Source organism: Heptranchias perlo, chromosome 25 (assembly GCF_035084215.1).
Source record: "Heptranchias perlo isolate sHepPer1 chromosome 25, sHepPer1.hap1, whole genome shotgun sequence".
In the NCBI taxonomy this organism is placed as follows: Eukaryota; Metazoa; Chordata; class Chondrichthyes; order Hexanchiformes; family Hexanchidae; genus Heptranchias; species Heptranchias perlo.
The window spans coordinates 13,802,160-13,821,613 of NC_090349.1; the positions used below are offsets into that span (position 1 = coordinate 13,802,160).

At 42.5% G+C, this 19,454-nt stretch overlaps 1 protein-coding gene across 4 annotated transcripts in view; it reads left to right on the top strand.

The window, feature by feature from the left end:
• The window catches only part of acads (acyl-CoA dehydrogenase short chain), a 123,969-nt gene that overhangs the window by 5,902 nt on the left and 98,613 nt on the right, over positions 1-19,454 (top strand). For all 4 annotated transcript variants that reach the window (XM_068005661.1, XM_068005662.1, XM_068005663.1 and 1 more), the window contains exons 2-5: positions 949-1,112; positions 11,267-11,416; positions 14,628-14,739; positions 18,100-18,251. In XM_068005661.1, coding sequence (XP_067861762.1) covers positions 949-1,112; positions 11,267-11,416; positions 14,628-14,739; positions 18,100-18,251 — 578 coding nt within the window. The remainder of the gene's footprint in view (positions 1-948; positions 1,113-11,266; positions 11,417-14,627; positions 14,740-18,099; positions 18,252-19,454) is intronic.

Here is a 19,454-nt window from a genome sequence, read left to right on the forward strand (position 1 = left end):
GAAGTGATGGGAGAACATGGTGGGAATCCTACATATTATCCAATAAGCGGTTTATTATGATTAGGAGTTATTTGTTAGACCTGGGCACACTAACCAATGTATAGCAGTGAATAAAGGCAGAAGTTTTGGTTCCTAATGGATTTGGTCTGCTTATGGAAACTGCCATCTAGTCACGAATGCCAGAACAAGTGTATAGAAAAGGCCTGAACTGCAACAGGGCATGCAGTGAAAGTCCACTCTTAAATCTATAAAGCTATAGTTTTAACACCTGCTATGAATTCTGAGATAGTCTCTGGCAAGAGAAAGCACTTGCAAATTCTACAGCCAGACAAGCTGTGAAGAAATAAAGAGACAGAGAGATAAAAGAAGACAAAAAAGAGGAGAGAAAGATATATTAATGGCACTTCTCCACCATTTGGGTCCAGGTGACCAATCCCTCTTGCCTCTTTTAGCCATATTTGCTTTTGACACAACTGGATACCTCAGTCATATGGCTCAGGACTAAAAACTTCCCATCTAAAGATGGGTTGGGGGTGGTGGGAAGGGGGCTGATCTCCATTTGGCTTACTGTGATTAGCAACTCAGTTGCACAGAAATCCAAGCTATGTCTCTCCTCCCCTTGAAATGGTTTCCCTTTGGCACGTGTCAGGACAAGTGTGATTTGCTGTGTCAGAACAATGAAAAGAAGAGAAGTGATTGCTATCACATTCACCCAAGTGATGTTTGGCCTTTAATCAACTAACCTTGGGCATGCAACATTTGGCTGAGGAGCTTCTGTTTGCACCCTTGAAATGGTGTGCTTGACCTTTACCCACCATCTCCCAGATTAGAGCAACGTTGATGGAATTAATCAAGCAATTTCAGAGTATCCTTGATTTTACTCAGTGATAGCCTACCAAGTAGCGACCACTGTTTCTGATCAGTTGTTCTGTATTTTCCCTCCTGCAGCTGTGAGGTCAAGATGTTTACGCCGATTGCACACAGTGTATCAGATGGTCGAGCTTCCAGAAACTCATCAGTTGTTACGGGACACCTGCAGAGGTTTTGCGGAAAGGGAACTCGCTCCCGTCGCTGCGCAGCTGGACAGAGAACACAAATTTCCTGCTGAACAGGTAACAGCTGTTAACGAAGCCACTGGTGGCAGGCCCTCTAATGCAGTAAGGTTTGATCACTTAACAAAAAGCTGCTGTGCTGGTGGGCAGAAGTGTGTGGGATTCTTTGGAAAGGCTGCGACCATTGGTTTGAGTTATCCCATGATTCTGTGGACGTCAAATGCAGTTGACTGCAGACATTCAGTTTCCCCCGACATTGTCTGTATCCCTAGGTATAAGCAGCAAAATGTGGGTCTAGTGGAGTTTGCCTGCTCTAGGAGAGTAAATGTAGGAAGTTGATTCTGAGTTTTTGTACTCTGGTTCTCCATATTACACAACAAGTACATGAAGACCAGTTCCAAATTTAAAGAAGCACATGGAGGCCATTGCTGTCACACAGAAACAAAAGAAAACCCGTTAAGTATAATAAAAACAACTTAATGTGCTGTATGTTCACAAAGCGGATCTTTAATGTAGGATGCGCCTCCCAGTGCAATTTGAACAGAAGAACCAAGCTTTTCTGATCATAACCTATTTATAATGAAATAGGTATTGATAATGAAGCTCAACAGAAGCTTGAGAAACAGCACCTCATATTTCGATTAGGCACTTCCAGACTGAACATTGATTTGAACAACTTCAGATCATAACCACTACTCCCATTTTTTCGGACAGTGGGTGCTAGTAATGGTTCTGAAGTTGCCATTTATAGCTCCACTAGACCCATCTTTTGTTTCTTTACTTGTCCCATTACCACCCACTTTTGCCTTGCACCATCATCCCTTTTATCATTTAATGAGTCTTGCCCTCCACCCTATCACAGAACTTCCCTTTTGTTCTTTCCTCCCCATCTCCCCCCAACCTTCTTCCCCATGCTCTGTGCTTGCTTATGAACTGTTAAATCTCTAACTTCTTCCAGTTCTGACGATAGGTCATCGACCAGAAACGTTAACTCTGTTTCTCTCTCCACTGATGCTGCCTGACCTGCTGAGTATTTCCAGCATTTTCTGTTTTTATTATTGGGAATGAATGATCTCTCATTCTCTTTCCCCAATCTCTCTCCCTATCCCCTCTCTTTCTCTCAAGCAGTCTCTGCCCTGTCCCCATGCCCAAGCCACTTCCACTACTTGTAGATCCCATAAACCCTTCTTCAGTTGATGCCTTGAGCGCCTCCTGCCCCCTGAAGGGGGAGGCAGGGGAAGAGGATCTGCCTTATCCTGTCCATTGCCTGCACCCGGGCCTCCAAGGCAGCATCAGAGAACCTTGGTGCTCTCTCAGTGCAGCCATTTTACTATTGTTGAGTGCACCACCCCTTTAAGTAGTGTCAGAGATGCCAGATATTGGGTCCCCCTCCCCCCGATTGGTCTGCAGTCAATGAGTATTGTGGGTAGCGCTAGCTGCATGTCTGTGTGATTATAATGATCAGGCAGCACGAATATTGCGCGCTGCCTGAGTCCATGTTAACAGGTGCATGCAAAGTGTGCCCTACCACCTGCGAGCCATTTCCCGAGCGTGATCGGATTTCTAGGCCTAGATTTTTAAAAAGGTATACATAGATGATTAAAATGAGCAGAAACAATTAACTGTTTTGTCACTTGCGGTTGTCTTTAAATAAATCCAATTTAAATTTATGCTCAGAAAGCTCGAGCTTTCTTTCAGAATTACATTTACATGGGTCATCAATTTCAGTCAATTGTGGGTACCATGATTGATTTTCTTTCTCTCAAATTTCTAGCCAGGAAACGCTGAGGCCCATTGTAACCCCACTGCTAACTCAGCACAGGCCAGGGATTGAAGTTGGGATTTCTGGACTGTATAGTTCAGTACCACACTACATGGTACATTTATTCACTGAGCCCTCAGGGGAGCTCTGCTGATTCTTTTAAAAATCATTTAAAGACGGAGTTTTAGTCTTTAGATGAATGTCTCTCAGATGTGGCAAATCGTTTACTCTGCATGCTCTTTTTCCACAATTGCAATTGATTGCCTCATTTGTTAAGCCACTCTACCTGCTGTTTCTCTTTTCCTCAGCCAGATTTCAGTGTCCACAGAGGCTGTAATCACTCTCTGATTGCTATTTCGCTCTTTTCCCATAATTATCATTGATCAATACATTTCCATCATCCATGAGCACTTTCTCAGCCACTTCACAGATTGCAATAAACCCAATCTTTTACTTTTCTTTCCTCCCCAGCTAATTCATAGATGATTAACTTTGACAGTGCTATTCCTTCACTAAGATGAGCAAGATACTAAAGGTGTAAAACGTTCACTAAAGTTAAGATGAATAGAAAAGTGTGAAAGGTGGAAATCTGAAATAAAAACAGAAATGTTGAACATTTCGGTGTAATCCATGATCAGTGCTCAAGAGTTTCTACACCTCAATTATAAATCTATCTTTTTCCATCAGATGCTGCTTAACCTACTGTGCATTTCTTTGACCTAGTCGGTCAAGTTTGGGATGGGGTGGGGTTGGGCTGTGTGACTGACCTTAAGCAGCAACTGAAGTGTGGAAACAATTAGTAGTGAAAAATGTTAGTGTTGAATTGGTGGAAACCAAGTGCAGTAAATGAACAAAGAGAGATGAGACACATTTGCAAGAGAAAGATTAAGAATGTTTTGAAACACAAGCTTATACAAAAAAAAACTACTCAAGATTTTGCAGAACGGTGCAGACCTTGCAATATAAATGAGACACTGCACAGAAATCAAAATTTGGTTAGGTTGCCAGACTGTGCAGGAAGAGCTAATAGAAATGAGGAGGTACTCAGTTCTGGGATTACACAGCCCTCCGTTGTGATTACATGGGCTGTGTAAAATAGCATCTTACAGCTGAACAAATGAAATAAAGAACCGCATGGAAACAATTAAGAGTGCAGCGAATTTAAGAAAGGTAACAAATCACAATTAAATCCACACAACCTCTTCCTATGTATAGCTAAATGCCAGATATGATTCATAGCTATTAAATTAGTTGCTTTGTGCTGTCAGCTACTTGTATAATTATAATTATACTTCAGAGTAAAAGCACAATACAACCCCTGAGAGTAGATAAGTTGGTTATCGAGTGCATATGGTGAGATATGCCTCTCGGCTATTCATGCCTGTTACAGCATTTCTTTTCTTGATCTATCAACAATAGCAACTACTTGCATTTGTATCGCGTCTTTAATGGAGTAAAACGTCCCAAGGCGCTTCACAGAAGTGATTATCAAACACAATTAGACACCGAGCCACATAAGGACGTATTAGGACAGGTGACCAAAAGCTTGGTCAAAGAGATAGGTATTAAGGATCGTCTTAAAGAAGGAGAGAGAAGTAGAGGGGCATAGAGGTTTAGGGAGAGAATTCCAGAGCTTAAGGCCTAGGCGGCTCAAGGCCACCAATAGTGGAGTGATGAAAATCAGGGATGTGCAAGAGCCCAGTATTGGAGGAGTGCAGAGATCTCAGAGGGTTGTAGGGCTGGAGGAGGTTACAGAGATAGGGGTGACGTGTGGTGATGGAAGGATTGGAAAATAAGGGTGAGAAATTTAAAATCAAGGCGTTGCTACACCGGAAGCCAATGTAAGTCAGCGAACACGGGGTGATGGGTGAACGGGACTTGGTGCGAGTTAGGATACGGGCAGCAGAGTTTTAGATGAGCTCAAGTTTATGGAGGGTGCAAGGTTGGAGGCCGGCTAGGAGAGCATTATACTAGTCGAGTCTAGAGGCAACAAACGCATGGATGAGGGCTTGTGAGAGACTATTATTTTAAGTGGTATATGAATTTTTCTCATAAGTGGAATAGACACTGTTGTATCAGTTACCATTTGTTTATTTTTAAATATATTTTGTGTAATATTTATGCCAATTTTGAAGAGTTTTTTTATGGTGGGTTTAGGAGTCTGCAAACACAATTCACCTTGGACCCCACACCCTTTATATCCATCTGAAAGAGCAAATGTTTCTGTCTGGACTGGAAGTGGACAATACCAGGTCCCAGAGGTGAATAAATACTGGTTTAACACACAATTTGCTGCTGTTTTTTTAATGATAGCTTCCATTTCAGATCAGCCATGATCTAATTGAATGGCGGCCAGGCTTGAGAGGCTGAATGGCCTATTCCTGTTCTTATATCCCTATTTAATACAGGAAAAGTGCAGTTTATCATCTCGTAATAGCAGCAGGACTTTCACTAAATATGTGCTAAATATATTATTTTCTGATGAATATTAGACATCAAGAAGACAAGATTTTCCAAGTATAACAGTTCAACAACTACAACAAAACATCTCAGAAAGGAAAAAAAAATACTTGCGTTTATATAGTGCCTTCTAATGCTACCGAAACATCTTAAAGCACTTACAACCATGAATTAGCTTTGGAATGCACTGACAGTTGTTATGTAGTCAAATGCACTCTATACATGCTCTTTCTTTCCCTCGTACAACCGCAGACTCCGACTGGTACACAGAAACAGCTGATTGAGAGAAAGGAGCAGGTAATGTGTTCAGAATGTCAGATCAATCGGGGAATTGCCACTGTTGACCTTAAAAGTAGGTGGCTGACTTTTCTTTTGTGTGTGGAGCAAAGTGGCCAGTTTGGCTTCTCTCCCAGCCCCTATCCAGAGCATTGAATTTATGAGCAGCTGGGGAAACTGGTACACGTGCAGTTTTGTATTGACTCTCTGTGGGATCTATAACTGTGTGACTGTGGGAAGGAGACTGCAACAGGGAAATCCAATTTGAGATAATCCCTCACTTAATTATATGTGGATAAAAATAGAACAATTCAAGAAGGGATAGGAAGCTTAAGGAACGTCGACATAAATTGGATAAAAAGATCATTCTCAATAGGGTGAACAGAATGTTATGTGGAAGAGGTTTTAAAAAAAAACTTTTACATACCAATATTAGCTTCCCACTTGGAGACAATGGGAGTAATTTTGACTTTGGGGGACAGTGTAAGACAGGCAATATCTGAACAGCCGCACGTTATACATCTCTCCTGATTTTCATTTCCACTGACTGCAATAGAAAAGAAAAATGGGAGAGATGTATAATGGGTGCCTGATCCAATATCGCCGGTTTTACACAATCGCCTAAAATAAAAATTACCCCCCATATTTCCATGCTGCTTTCCAGGTCTGGGCAGACTGGGAGCAGTAAGCAATGAGGCAGGGTGTCTCAATGCCCCCCACATTTGGTCTACTGCTGCATACTCTAAGTGGCCAGCCATTCTTCATGAGCCCAGATATAACAAAAGGGGAGGCATCACAGTTGAGTCTGGTCACATCCTCATCGAGCCTCCACACGCACAGTTCCAACACTTGTCACAGGAGAGAGGAGAGGGAATCCTGGTTGATTTTTCCCTCCTTAGCTTAGGGGCACCAAAGACAACTGTAATGCCTGTATGGTTGCCTTGTTTCTGACTTTTTTTATTTCTGTTTTTTATCCTCCCCTCAAGTCTCCCCATATCATGTGCCTTCCACAGCTGAGAAGATAGAGTCCTGACATGATCCTATGTGACATTTCTTGCCAGTATCACTCCATGGTTCCACTGGTCCTCCAGTATCTCACCCAAATCCACATTCTTCATGTCCGAGTCTTGATAGTGAGTGTCAACAAGCTGTAGGGAATTCCTTATTTTGTGTGATTCTTAGACGCTGGACAAATAGTCAAGCAAAGAAAGTCACTCTCGCTCATGGTAGTTTGGTTAATCAAAAGTAATTATCTAATGATACCATTCCTACGAGCATTCATGAAGCAAAATCAAACCGTACATATGACTTTCCTCTATAAAATCCCGTTATACACTTAATAATTCGCAACATTATTATGTAATGACGTAACAATTCATACACACATCAGTCAAATCATGAATACACATTCAACCTCTTTGCTTATCGGGCCTGAAGGTTGATCAGCTCTTCAGTACTCAAGGTCCTCTTCTTCTTCTTGCATGATGTTCAACTGCAGTGTGCGTTCCTTGTGACTGCCGGGTGGTGAAGAAGAGACTGTTCTTCGCTCAAAGTCTTTGTATATTGTTTTTTTTAACCAACAGGATGTAGGATTGGGGAGGGTCATTGTCCCAATTGCTCCCTGTTGCTATGCCTCAATCATTAACATAGAAATATAGAAAATAGGAGCAGGAGTAGGCCATTTGGCCCTTTGAGCCTGCTCCGCCATTCAATATGATCATGGCTGATTCTCTATCTCAGTACCATATTCCCGCTCTCTCCACATACCCCTTGATGCTTTTTGTGTCTAGAAATCTATCTAGCTCCTTCTTAAATATATTCAGTGACTTGGCCTCCACAGCCTTCTGTGGTAGAGAATTCCACAGGTTCACCACCCTCTGAGTGAAGAAATTTTTCCTCATCTCAGTCCTAAATGTCCTATCCCGTATCCTGAGACTGGGACCCCTCGTTCTGGATCACGTAGCCAGGGGAAACATCCTCCCTGCATCCAGTCTGTCTAGCCCTGTCAGAATTTTATACGTTTCAATGAGATCCCCTTTCATTCTTCTAAACTCGTGTGAATACAGGCCGAGTGGACCCAATCTCTCCTCATACGACAGTCCTGCCATCCCAGGAATCAGTCTGGTGAACCTTCGCAGCACTCCCTCTATGGCAAGTATATCCTTTCTTAGGTAAGGAGACCAAAGCTGCACACAATGCTCCAGGTGTGGTCTCACCAAGGCCCTGTATAACTGCAGTAAGACATCCTTGCTCCTGTACTCAAATCCTCTTGCAATGAAGGCCAACATACCATTTGTCTTCCTAACTGCTTGCTGCACCTGCATGTTTGCTTTCACTGACTGGTGTACAAGGACACCCAGGTCCCTTTGTACATCAACATTTCCCAATCTAGCACCATGTAAGTAATACTCTGCCTTTCTGTTTTTCCTTCTGAATTGGATAACTTCACATTTCTCCACATTATACTGCATCTGCCATGTATTTGCCCACTCACTCAACTTGTCTAAATTGCCTTGAAGCCTCTTTGCATCCTCCTCACAACTCACGATCCCACCTAGTTTTGTGTCGTATACTTACATACTTCAATGATTGACAGTTTAGGCTTTGATCATGTGACTGGAGACCCTTTGATGTAGAAAAGACCATGTACTCGAACTATAAGTTGTAAAAGATCGCTTTACTGTCTCTGTTCATGGCCTTTCATGTAGAGATAGCCCCTTACATTTCTACAGCCAGACATTCTTAATGATCCTTACATCTCCGATTTTGATTGCTTCATTGGCTTCAAATCCATTCCTTATACCATTTGACCATATGTTGGATGCAATACTATTTGATGTTTTACAAAACCCAGTTCTTTTGAACAGATTTACAGATAGGAATGAAAGGTCCATGCTTTTCTTCACACCTATCATTGCGTTCCTGATCCAAAGCCTTTGATATATGTCCTTATTGCCTTTTCTTACATTACCCCCTGCTGTGTTGAAAAGCTTGTGCTTCCAAAAGCCTATGTGTTTTGAAAGCCTGACAATGCTTTAAGCTCAATATTATCCATCTAGCTTATTTATTTAATAATCTAGATGTCTATTTGCAGTACAATGTCTTCGATCCTGAAACTTCTACTTCTCCAATGCCATTAGTGTCAGTGAGGGAAAAACAGGATTTGTGAGAACAGAGTTTACCACATTACTTAGTTTGCAGGTTTTCAAATGTCTTTGTTTAAAAGGGGTACAGCTAACTCTTTCCTTCAAATGTCTTTTGTTAAAGGGATTTTGAACACCACAAAGCTTGTCAACCATAGGAGACATCACAACCAAACCCATCCTTTCTCATCTGAGATCCACATGTAGGTGTTGCTGATTAGTGAGCGGGGCAGGAAGCCTGGGCTACTTGCCCATCCCTGATTCAGAGATGCTGAAATCAATTGTAGTGACTAGCCTGGTGACTTACGTTGTGTGGATTTATATACAGTGATCGTGTTGCTGTGATGTCTCATCCTAGCAGTGTGTCCAATAGGCAATGCTGAACTATGTTGGGTGTTGCTGTGCCACTGCAGAAAGCCGTGTCTGTATTAAAATTTAATGAAGATGTGACTGCTATACCCTTTAACATTCCTCTTTTTCAATCAACTGTCTAATTATCTTTAAAAAGAATTTGTGAACTTTGCTTCAATACGGATGTGGCAGAGAATTCTACATTCTAACCACCTGTGTAAAGATTTCTTTTTTAACTTTCACTTCAATTCTTTTTGTGATTATCTTAAATTTGTGTCCTTTAATTACCATCTCACTGACCAGTGAAAACAGTCCATCACTATTTACCTTACCATAACCCTTCATAATCTTTAAGACCTCTATCAGGTCACCCCTTAACCTTTTCAGCTCTCGTGGAAAAAGCTCTAACTTCTTAACTCTCTTTTCATAACCATAGCCAAGCATCGCTGTTAACATTCTAATAAATCTGTGCTGCCACCTTTTCCACTGTTCAGCCTTCCTATAATGGAGAACCCAAAACTGAACACAATATTCCAGCTGCTGCCTCACTAAGGTCTTGTACCTGTTCAGCATTACCTCCTTGCTTTTGTATTCTATACTTCTAGATACAATCCCAAGGATTCTGTTTGCCTTTTTATGGTCAGACTTGCCTGCACTGTCGCCTTTAATGACCAGTACACCTGCATTTTAAGGTCCTCTTCTCCCCTATTCCATTTAAAATCTATCCTTCCTATATCCTTATTTCCAAAATGCATTTCTTCACGTTTTTCTACATTGAGCTGTGTGTGCCAGCTATCTGCCCATCCTGCTGTCCTATCCATGTTCTCCTGCAGTCTTTCACAATCCTCATCACACTTTGCCACTCTCCTAGTTTTAGTGTCAACAGTAATCCTTTTATCTTTGTCTGAGAAGACTAGGTAGACAGAATAAGTGGATGTCCCATGGCGTTACCAACAGTCAGGCGAAGCACATACTATCTCTCAAAAAATAGGAGTGTTAGGCCATCTAATGCACCATTAAAGCCACTGATCCATGACGACCAAACAAATCAAGTTGCATCCCCATTAAGTGGTATTCTGGGATTTCCATTGGTGTCCTTGGGATCGAATCTATGTACATTTTTTCATTTTTGTTTTTAGACAGCCACACCACTGGAGATCAACAATGTTTCTATACAATTCATTGTGTTACCAGGTGTAATGCTCCAATCTTTATAATCAGCCTATGTTCTGGCTCATCATGAGCAATGCCACTGGAGTCCCACTGGTTTGTTACATGAATATTCGATCAGATAGGTAGCCACATGAACCACAGGGTTGTTTTGTGTTTGGCCTTAGGGCAACTAGCCTACCAGCTTTACGCAGCTGGATTTTGCAGGAACCTGCAGTTGAATGCTCCTTTTTATTAATAAGTGTTTTAAAACAGTGTCTGGCAGCTAGTGCTGGTGATTTCTGAAATATCAATTGATTAAATGACTGTGCAATGATCTTTAGGAAGTGTATTTTCAAATTACTGCACAGATTTTTTTCATTGTACATTTTTTGGCAATTTTAAATGTTTAAAAATATATATTTCAAAGAGACTACCACACAGTCGTTTAATCCATTTTCTGCCGTTGAAATTTCGGAAGTTACTTGTAGCAGCTGTCAGGACCTGCTTTAATCTGAGCCTTACTCCTCGCCCCCATCAGATTTCTTCTAACCCTTTTCACTCTTCCCTGTGCTGTTGCTTGGTAGGGAGGAGGCAGTGTTGTCTATGGAGGGCAATAGGCCATGGTTGAAGAGTGGAAGTGTGGGAATGGGTTCATGTTCTAGAGCTTTACTTGATTATTTTTGGGGATCATGAAAGTGTTTACGCAGAACTTTCCCTTTGGATATTAAATGGGTGGAGTAGAGCTCTTGATAGGGCAGGCTGTACGTGGTCTGTGAAAGGGGCAGGTGTGATGGCTTTCTCTGATTCAGTGGTTTCCTACATTACGACAGTGTGCTTTAAAAATATATTTAATTGGCTGTATTGCGCTTTGGGATGACCTGAAGTCGTGAAAGGTGCCATATAAATGCTAGTTAGTTAGTTATTTATTTACCTCTCCTCTCCTCTCCTCTTCCCTCTCCTCTCCTCTCCTCCCCTCCCCATGTGTTAATGATTTTTTTTATGAGTCATCCTCAAATTTTGGCTGTTGCTATTTTGCAGCCCGAATTATGTTTTCTCAATGCCATCCTCAGATAAAGAAAATGGGAGAACTCGGGCTTTTGGCAATGGATGTGCCCGAGAAGTACAGTGGAGCAGGGTTGGACTATCTGGCGTATGCCATCGCCATTGAGGAGATAAGCCGGGGCTGTGCTTCCTCTGGCGTCATCATGAGTGTAAATAATGTAAGTCTGCAACCTATAATAAATGTCTCACATTTCCACCTGCTGATTATTGTCAAGGACATTCATTCTTCAATTGTTTTTTTTCAGGATCTTATTAACAATTCTGAATTTTAATTTGTTAGGATTTAGAAGCTTATTGATTAGAGTGAGTGTGATGTGAACTCCCCCACTACTGCATTAGACAAGTTAGCAGCTGTTGAGATGTTCGTTCACACCAGTCCTGATTCACTAGTACTGATACATTTGATATTTAAAATGCTTTTGTTATTTAGAGGTAATTATTGTTCCTTTTACTCTTGCGTGTAAAGATATTTTAATAAGGATAATGCACAGGCAGAATATTATGGCCCAGGGTTGTATGATTTGGTCGTACACATGCATAAAGTTATTATGAGGCATTCATAGGCTCCAAGTAGCCTCCTCCACTCTAGTTTTCTCCTGAATGCATTGACCGTTGTTGGGGTATGGTTAAAATGGACAGCAACAGCCCTACAGTACCTTTCCCATTCTTCATGTGTGAACCTAGATAGTGTGTGTCAGCGGAGCAACACACCAGTGCCAAATCTTGTAATTGGGAGTGGCTGCATTGTGTACAATCTACAGGATGCATTGCAGCAACTAGCCAAGGCTTCTTTGACACCACCTCCCAAACCCGTGACCTCTACCACCTAGAAGGACAAAGGCAGCAGGTGCATGGAAACAACACCACCTCCAAGTTCCCCTTCAAGTCACATACCATCCTGACTTGGACATATATCGCCATTCCTTCATCGTCACTGGATCAAAATCCTGGAACTCCCTACCTGTGGGAGTACCTTCCTGCAGACTGCAGCAGTTCAAGAAGGCAGCTCACCACCACCTCCTCAAGGGCAACTAGGGATGGGCAATAAATGATGACCTTGCTAGCAACGCCCATATCCCAAAAATGAATAAACAAAAACAAAAAATCCCTGGCTGTTTTTTCTTTGTCCATAGCCTGAAGTGCTAAGGCCAATTATGACCATCCTACCTAAACCAGGTTGAGATCACCTAACTCAGCACAGATTGGGGATTGAACCACAGATCTTCCTGACCTATATCGTTCAATGCTACACCAAATGGTGCAATCACCCACTGAACCATCAGAGGAGGCAGCAGCAGGACTTCCTATTACTGAGAACATGTGGAATGGTATTGTGATAAACAACTTATTTCTTGTTTTGAAAAAATCTTTCCTGCTAAATGGTATACTTTTAAACTATGAATGTTTTACAGAATTGTTGATATCAGTCTTCTGGGTCTACTGTTACTTTCGGTAGGATGTGAAGGCCTTAGAGAGAGTGCAAAAGAGATTCACTAGAATGGTTCCAGGGATGAAGGACTTCAGTTATGTGGATAGACTGGAGAAGCTGGGCTTGTTCTCTTTAGAGCAGAGAAGGTTGAGAAGAGATTTGATAGAGGTATTCAAAATCATTAAAGATCTAGACAGAGTAGATAAAGAGAAACTGTCCCCATTGGCGGAAGGGTCAAGAACCAGAGGACATGGATTTAAGGTGATTGGCAAAAGAACCAAAGTAGACGAGGAAAAACATTTTTACACGGCGAGTGGTTAGGATCTGGAATGCACTGCCAGAGGCGGGTGGCGGAGGCAGATTCAATCATGGCCTTCAAAAGGGAATTGGTAAGTACTTGAAGGGAAAAAATTTGCAGGGCTACGAGGAAGGGCGGGGGAGTGGGACTAGCTGGATTGCTCTTGCAGTGAGCCGGCATGGACTCGATGGGCTCAATGGCCTCCTTCCATGCTATAACCATTGTATGATTCTATGATTATTGATGTATTTCTGATGTTGTTTAAAAGGATTTTCATTTTTACTTCCCCATAGCGCTCCGCTGGTTACACCAGTGAGTAGCTGAACCATAGAGACTGAGAAGATCCAGTTTCAAAACCCAGTCTCTGCTTTCTTAGCTGATTTCAGCTGGGAGAGCAGGGGCCACAGTGCAGCTCAGAGGTGCTGCAATGGGTTCTGAGCACTGCTGCGTTTGGAAAGTTGGGGGGTGGGGGTGGGGAAACATGTCAGGGCTGTGGCTTCTAAACACCTTGTGATCTCAGCTGTGTAATACACATGTGGACATTGAGTGAGACTGTGATGCTTCCTGAATTTGAATAAGATTACTGATGCTTGGGCATGGTTTCAGCGGCACCATGGCGTCTAAAAAGCTATGTCCCAGGAAGGGGGCAATGCCCTGAGGTGGGGAGAAAAATGGTGGAATAAGGAGCAAGAAAATACTGAATAAAAATAAAAAGAATTTGCATCAACGTACACAACAGTTTTAAAAGTCTATCTACAAACATGTACTGGTTGGGTCTTTGTGAGGACGGGTTCACGTTTTCGTCTGACTGAGGTGGTGAGGAGGATCACCATTTATTTTCTTGCAATCAGTTCACTTGGGTGCCAACCACCCAACCTACCAGATCTGAATCATTGCTGGTGTAAATGAGACCCAATCTTGCATACACCAATGCCAGTTTGGGCACCTACCAGTTTTAACTGGTTCTGAATTTCAACTATGGTTTTACTTTCCTAAATCAAAATGGGAAATTAGACACCATTTTTGTGCTTATATGTGCAGCTATTGTATTTAAACTTTATATGGTAAATATAAAAAGATATGAAATTTAGTAATTACATTCTAAAATATATAAACAGTAATTTTACTACCTAAAGCCTCTTGAAAACATTTTTTGGGACGTGGATAAGGTCTGAGGTCCCACAATTGAATATTATTGACCAAAGCTAATGGGTTAAAAGGGCAACAGGTTGAACTGCCATTTAATGTTTTATGTTGTTACTCGATTATCAAGGTGAATGAAGTTCAGACAGCTTCAGTGTAATCTGAGCTATTATCTACAAATTCACAGTGCAAAAGATGCTGAGAATGTAGTACTTAATTCATCAGTAATAACACTGAAAGCTAATAGGCCTTTGCTGTTAAGGAACATATCATATTGATACTTCTGAAAGTGTGGAGGCTCATTTTTAGGTTTATTTTTCTTTTTCCTAAATTATTCTAAAATTAGTAAATAGATCAACCGCCACCTGCACATATGTCAGTCGGACCGGATAGGTACTTTGCCTCCTTGTGCAACCTTGAGTTCAACAGACTTTCTCTTGCGGTTATTTTATTTGTTAAAATTGCAGTAACATTTGAGAATCTTCTCATCTTTTTACAGTCATTGTATCTGGGTCCAATTTTGAAATTTGGTTCAGAAGAACAAAAGCACAAGTGGATAACCCCATTCACAGACGGAACTAAAATTGGCTGCTTTGGTCTGAGTGAACCAGGTAGGGTACAATCTAAGTAAGAGCACCCTTGACCCCTCTGTCCTTGCAAACTATCGCCCCATCTCCAACCTCCCTTTCTTCTCAAGTCCTTGAACATGTTGTCACCTCCCAAATCTGTGCCCAGCTTTCCCGCAACTCCATGTTTGAATCCCTCCAATCAGGTTTCCGCCCCTGCTACAGCACTGAAACGGCCCTTATCAAAGTCATAAATGACATCCTCCGTGACTGTAACCATGGTAAACTGTCCCTCCTCATCCTTCTCGACCTGTCTGCAGCCTTTGACACGGTTGACCACAGCATCCTCCTCCAATGCCTCTCCTCTGTCATCCAGCTGGGTGGGACTGCTCTGGCCTGGTTCCACTCCTATCTATCCGATCGCAGCCAGAGAATCACCTGCAATCTACCTGTTCCTGCACCGTTACCTCTGGAGTTCCCCAAGGATCTATCCTTAACTCCCTCCTACTGCTCATTTACATGCTACCTCTCGCGACATCATCCGAAAACATGTTAGGTTCCGCAAGTACGCTGACAACACCCCAGCTCTACCTCACCACCACCTCTCTCGACTCCTCCACTGACTCTGATTTCTCATGCTGCTTGCCCGAAATCCAGTATTGGATGAACAGAAAATTCCTCCAACTAAATACTAGGAAGATCAAAGCCATTGTCTTTGGTCCCTGCCACAAACTCCATTTCGTAGCCACTGATTCTATCCCTCTCCCTGGCTACTGGCTGAGGCTGAACCAGACCGTTCGCAAACTTGGCGCCCTATTCGACTCTGAGATGAGTTTCCGACCCCACATCTGCTCCATCACCAAGTCCGCCAACTTCCATCTCCTTAACATCACCCTTTTCCACCCGGGTTTCAGCTCATCTGCTGCTGAAAACCTCATCCATACCTTTGTTACCTCTAGACTCGGCTATTCCAATACTTTCCTGGTCAGCCTCCCATCTTGCATGCTCCCTAAACTTGAGCTCATCCAAAACACTGCTGTCCATACCCTAACTCGCATCACGTCCCGTTCACCCATCACCCCTGTGCTCGCTGACTTACATTGGCTCCCAGTCCAGCAATGCCTCGATTTTAAAATTCTCATCCTTGTTTTCAAATCACTTCATGGCCTCGCTCCTCCCTATCTCTGTAACCTCCTCCAACCCTACAGCCCTCCGAAATCTGTGCATTCCTCTAATTCTGGCCTCTTGCATATCCCCGATTTTAATCGCTCCACCATTGGCGGCCATGCCTTCAGCTGCCTAGGCCCCAAGCTCTGGAATTCCCTCCCTAAACCTCTCCGCCTCTCTACCTCTCTCTCCTCCTTTCAGACGCTTCTCTTTGACCAAGCTTTTGGTCACCAGTCCTAATATCCCCTTAAGTAGCTGAGTGTCAAATTTTGTTTGATAACACTCCTGTAAAGTGCCTTGGGACGTTTTACTCCGTTAAAGGCTCTATATAAATGCAAGTTGTTGTTGCATATAGACTGTATGTATCTGGGCTTTATGTTACATGTTAGGAGCCTTCTAAATTACCAGTGAAAGTCTCTTATGAGTCCTGAAGCTCCCATAATACCTTGTCCATTGTGACAAATTACTAGTTTGCAGTGTGCTGTTGTGTGGTACAGACCTGCATGTTTCTGGATGTGCTGTAGTTGTTCTTGCAAAATCTCTCTCCTTCCCTCTTCTGCAAGCATTGGCTCCTTGTTGGGATATAGTTCCACAGGTACTGGGTGCCCGCTAGTACAATTTTGAACCTTGATAGTGAGTGTCACCAGGTCATGCGACTTGGGCGATTATCACAGCTGAATCTGTTCTTGTTTCAACCATTATCTACATGTGCCTATTATGGGTAGGTCACTAGCCAATTTTCCTTTCCCTAACCCAGAAATGCTGAGGCCAGTCATAGCACCAAACTGCTGCCCTACCTGAGAGCAGCCAAATCAGCACAGATTGAGGATTGAATTTGGGATTTTCCTAGTTTGTATTCTTACAGAAAATAGTTCTCAGGAAAAGAGGGATAGGCATTGGAGAAGATGATAGTGGAGAGTTGTGGTAGCAGCAACAAGGTCTTTCTCAGCTATGTTTGGCTTCAAAGAGCCTTTAAGGACTGTTGAAGGATTTCTCAGGGCAGACCCAGGTGGATTCTCATGATATGGCAGAGGGTTTAATTGTCTATTTTGCATCAGTCTTCACTGCAGATGATGATGCTGAGTTACTAATAGTACATCATCGTGTTGATATTAAAAGTTGACAGTGTCAAAGTGGATGCCGGTATCGTCCTGGCCAGAATAAGGACTCTCTTAAACAGATTGGGCTGCAGGCCCTGACGGCGTTCACCCAAGGGGTGCTCAATGAAACTGGGCTGGGCTGTGCTCTGTGAGCCTCTTGCTCATATACTAAACACTTTGCTGGGGTTTAGAATTGTTCACATAGACTGGAGAGAGGCCCATGTGGTGCCAATATTCTAAAAGGACAATAAGCCAAAACCGGGAATTGTAGGCCCTTCAGCTTGACTTCAGTTATAGGCAAGATGGTAGAAGGGATCATTAGAGATGTACTGTACGACCATCTTGACAGAGAAGAGATTATTACAGACTCTTAACAAGGCTTTGAAAAAGAAAGTCATGTCTCACCGTGTCCGGCTGAACTTTTTGAGTAAGTTACTAGGTTGGTGGATGTAGGTAAGCAGGTTGACATTGTATACCTTGATTTTCAAGACCTTAGGTGTCAAAGCACATGAATCTCCGAAGGTTCACAACCAGTGCAGCAAGGCTATTGCACAAGCAAATAGAGTGTTAGGATGTATCACCAGGATGATTAAACACAAAACAAAAAATACTACACTGTCTTTGTGTAAGATCTTGGTTAGGCCTCATTTAGATTACTGTGTCCAGGTTTGGTCCCCTCACATGTGGGTAATACAGAGGCCCTGGTAAAGGCTCAGAGGAGGGCCGCCAGATTGGTATAATCTGATACCACAATAGGCTTAGAGAACTGGTGCATTTTACTGTAGAAAAGTGTAGTCTTTGAGCAGATTTGATTGAGGTCTTTAAAATAAGATCTAAATTCTAAAGAAGATCGGATCTGGATGCTAAGCTAGTACTATTCTTTATCTCACCCAAAAAATAAATGCAGGCTCCTTTTTTTAAATTGAGAAATGTAGAAGTGAGCATTAAGTTTAAAAAAAAATGAAAGACAAAAGGCGGCTAGTCAAGAAGTGGAGATTGGTTTGGTTCGAGTCTGGACTCTGGTTCACACATAATAATGCTTACGTACTGTTTTATGTATTTGAAAGTTACTTTTGAGTTGTTGACTGCCAGTCAAGGTTGGCACAGTCTTTTAGTGTTTTGCCTCTGTACTTTTCAGGGAATGGAAGTGATGCCGGTGCGGCCTCCACCACTGCCAGACTAGATGGTGATCACTGGATTTTAAATGGCACGAAGGCTTGGATCACAAATAGCTGGGATGCTTCTGCTGCAATCGTCTTCGCCACCACGGACAAATCACTCAAGCACAAGGTAACGGGAGGTGATGGATACCAGAAAGTTCTGCAGTACAGAGGTAGTTTGGGTAATAGTTCTAGTGGTATTGCTGTTATGTGCAGTTATTACAGTTTAAAAATTAAGTTCAGTACCAGGTTTTACAAATGTCCCTAGACAGCCCTAGGTATAGATGCAAAAGTGGAATTAACATGATACCTTTAAGATAGATTGTTGGGGGTGACAGCATTTTATTGGGGTTGGGCACAAAAGTGCTGAGAGGATAATTATAAGATGGTCACTAATAAATCCAGTAGGGAATTCAGGAGAAACTTCTTTAACCAGAGAGTGGTTAGAATCATAGAATCACAGAATCATAGAAATATACAGCACAGAAGGAGGCCATTTGGCCCACTGTGTCTGTGCCAGCTGAAAAAGAGCCATACAGCCTAATCCCACTTATCAGCTCTTGGTCCGTAGCCTTATAGGTTGTGGCACTTCAAGTGCCTATCCAGGTACATTTTAAATGTGATGAGGGTTTCTGCCTCTACCACCCTTTTAGGCAGTGAGTTCCGGGCCCCCGCCACTCTCTGGGTAAAAACATTTCTCCTCAGCTCTCCTCTGCCAATTACTTTAGATCTATGCCCCCTGGTTTTTGACCTCTCTGCTAAGGGAAACAGGCCCTTCCTATCCACTGTATCTAGGCCCCTCATAATTTTATACACCTCAATTAAACCTCCCCTCGGCCGCCTCTGTTTCAAAGAAAACAACCCCAGCATATCCAATCTTTTCTCATAGCTAAAATTCTCCAGTCCTGGCAACATCCTTGTAAATCTACCCTCTCCAGTGCAATCACATCTTTCTTGTAATGTGGTGACCAGAACTGTACGCAATACTCTGGCTGTGGCTTGACTAGTGTTTTATACAGTTCGAGCATAACCTCCCTGCTCTTATATTCTATGTCTCGGCTAATAAAGGAAAGTATCCCATATGCCACTTAACCACCTTATCTACCTGTCCTGCTACCTTCAGGGATGTGTGGACATGCACTCCAAGATCCCTCTGTTCCTCTATACTTCTCCGTATCCTACCATTTATTGTGTATTCCCTTGCCTTGTTTGCCTTCCCCAAATGCATTACCTCACACTTCTCCGGATTGAACTCCATTTGCCACTTTTCTGCCCATCTGACCAATCCATTGATATCCTCCTGCAGAATACAGCTTTCTTCCTCACTATCAAC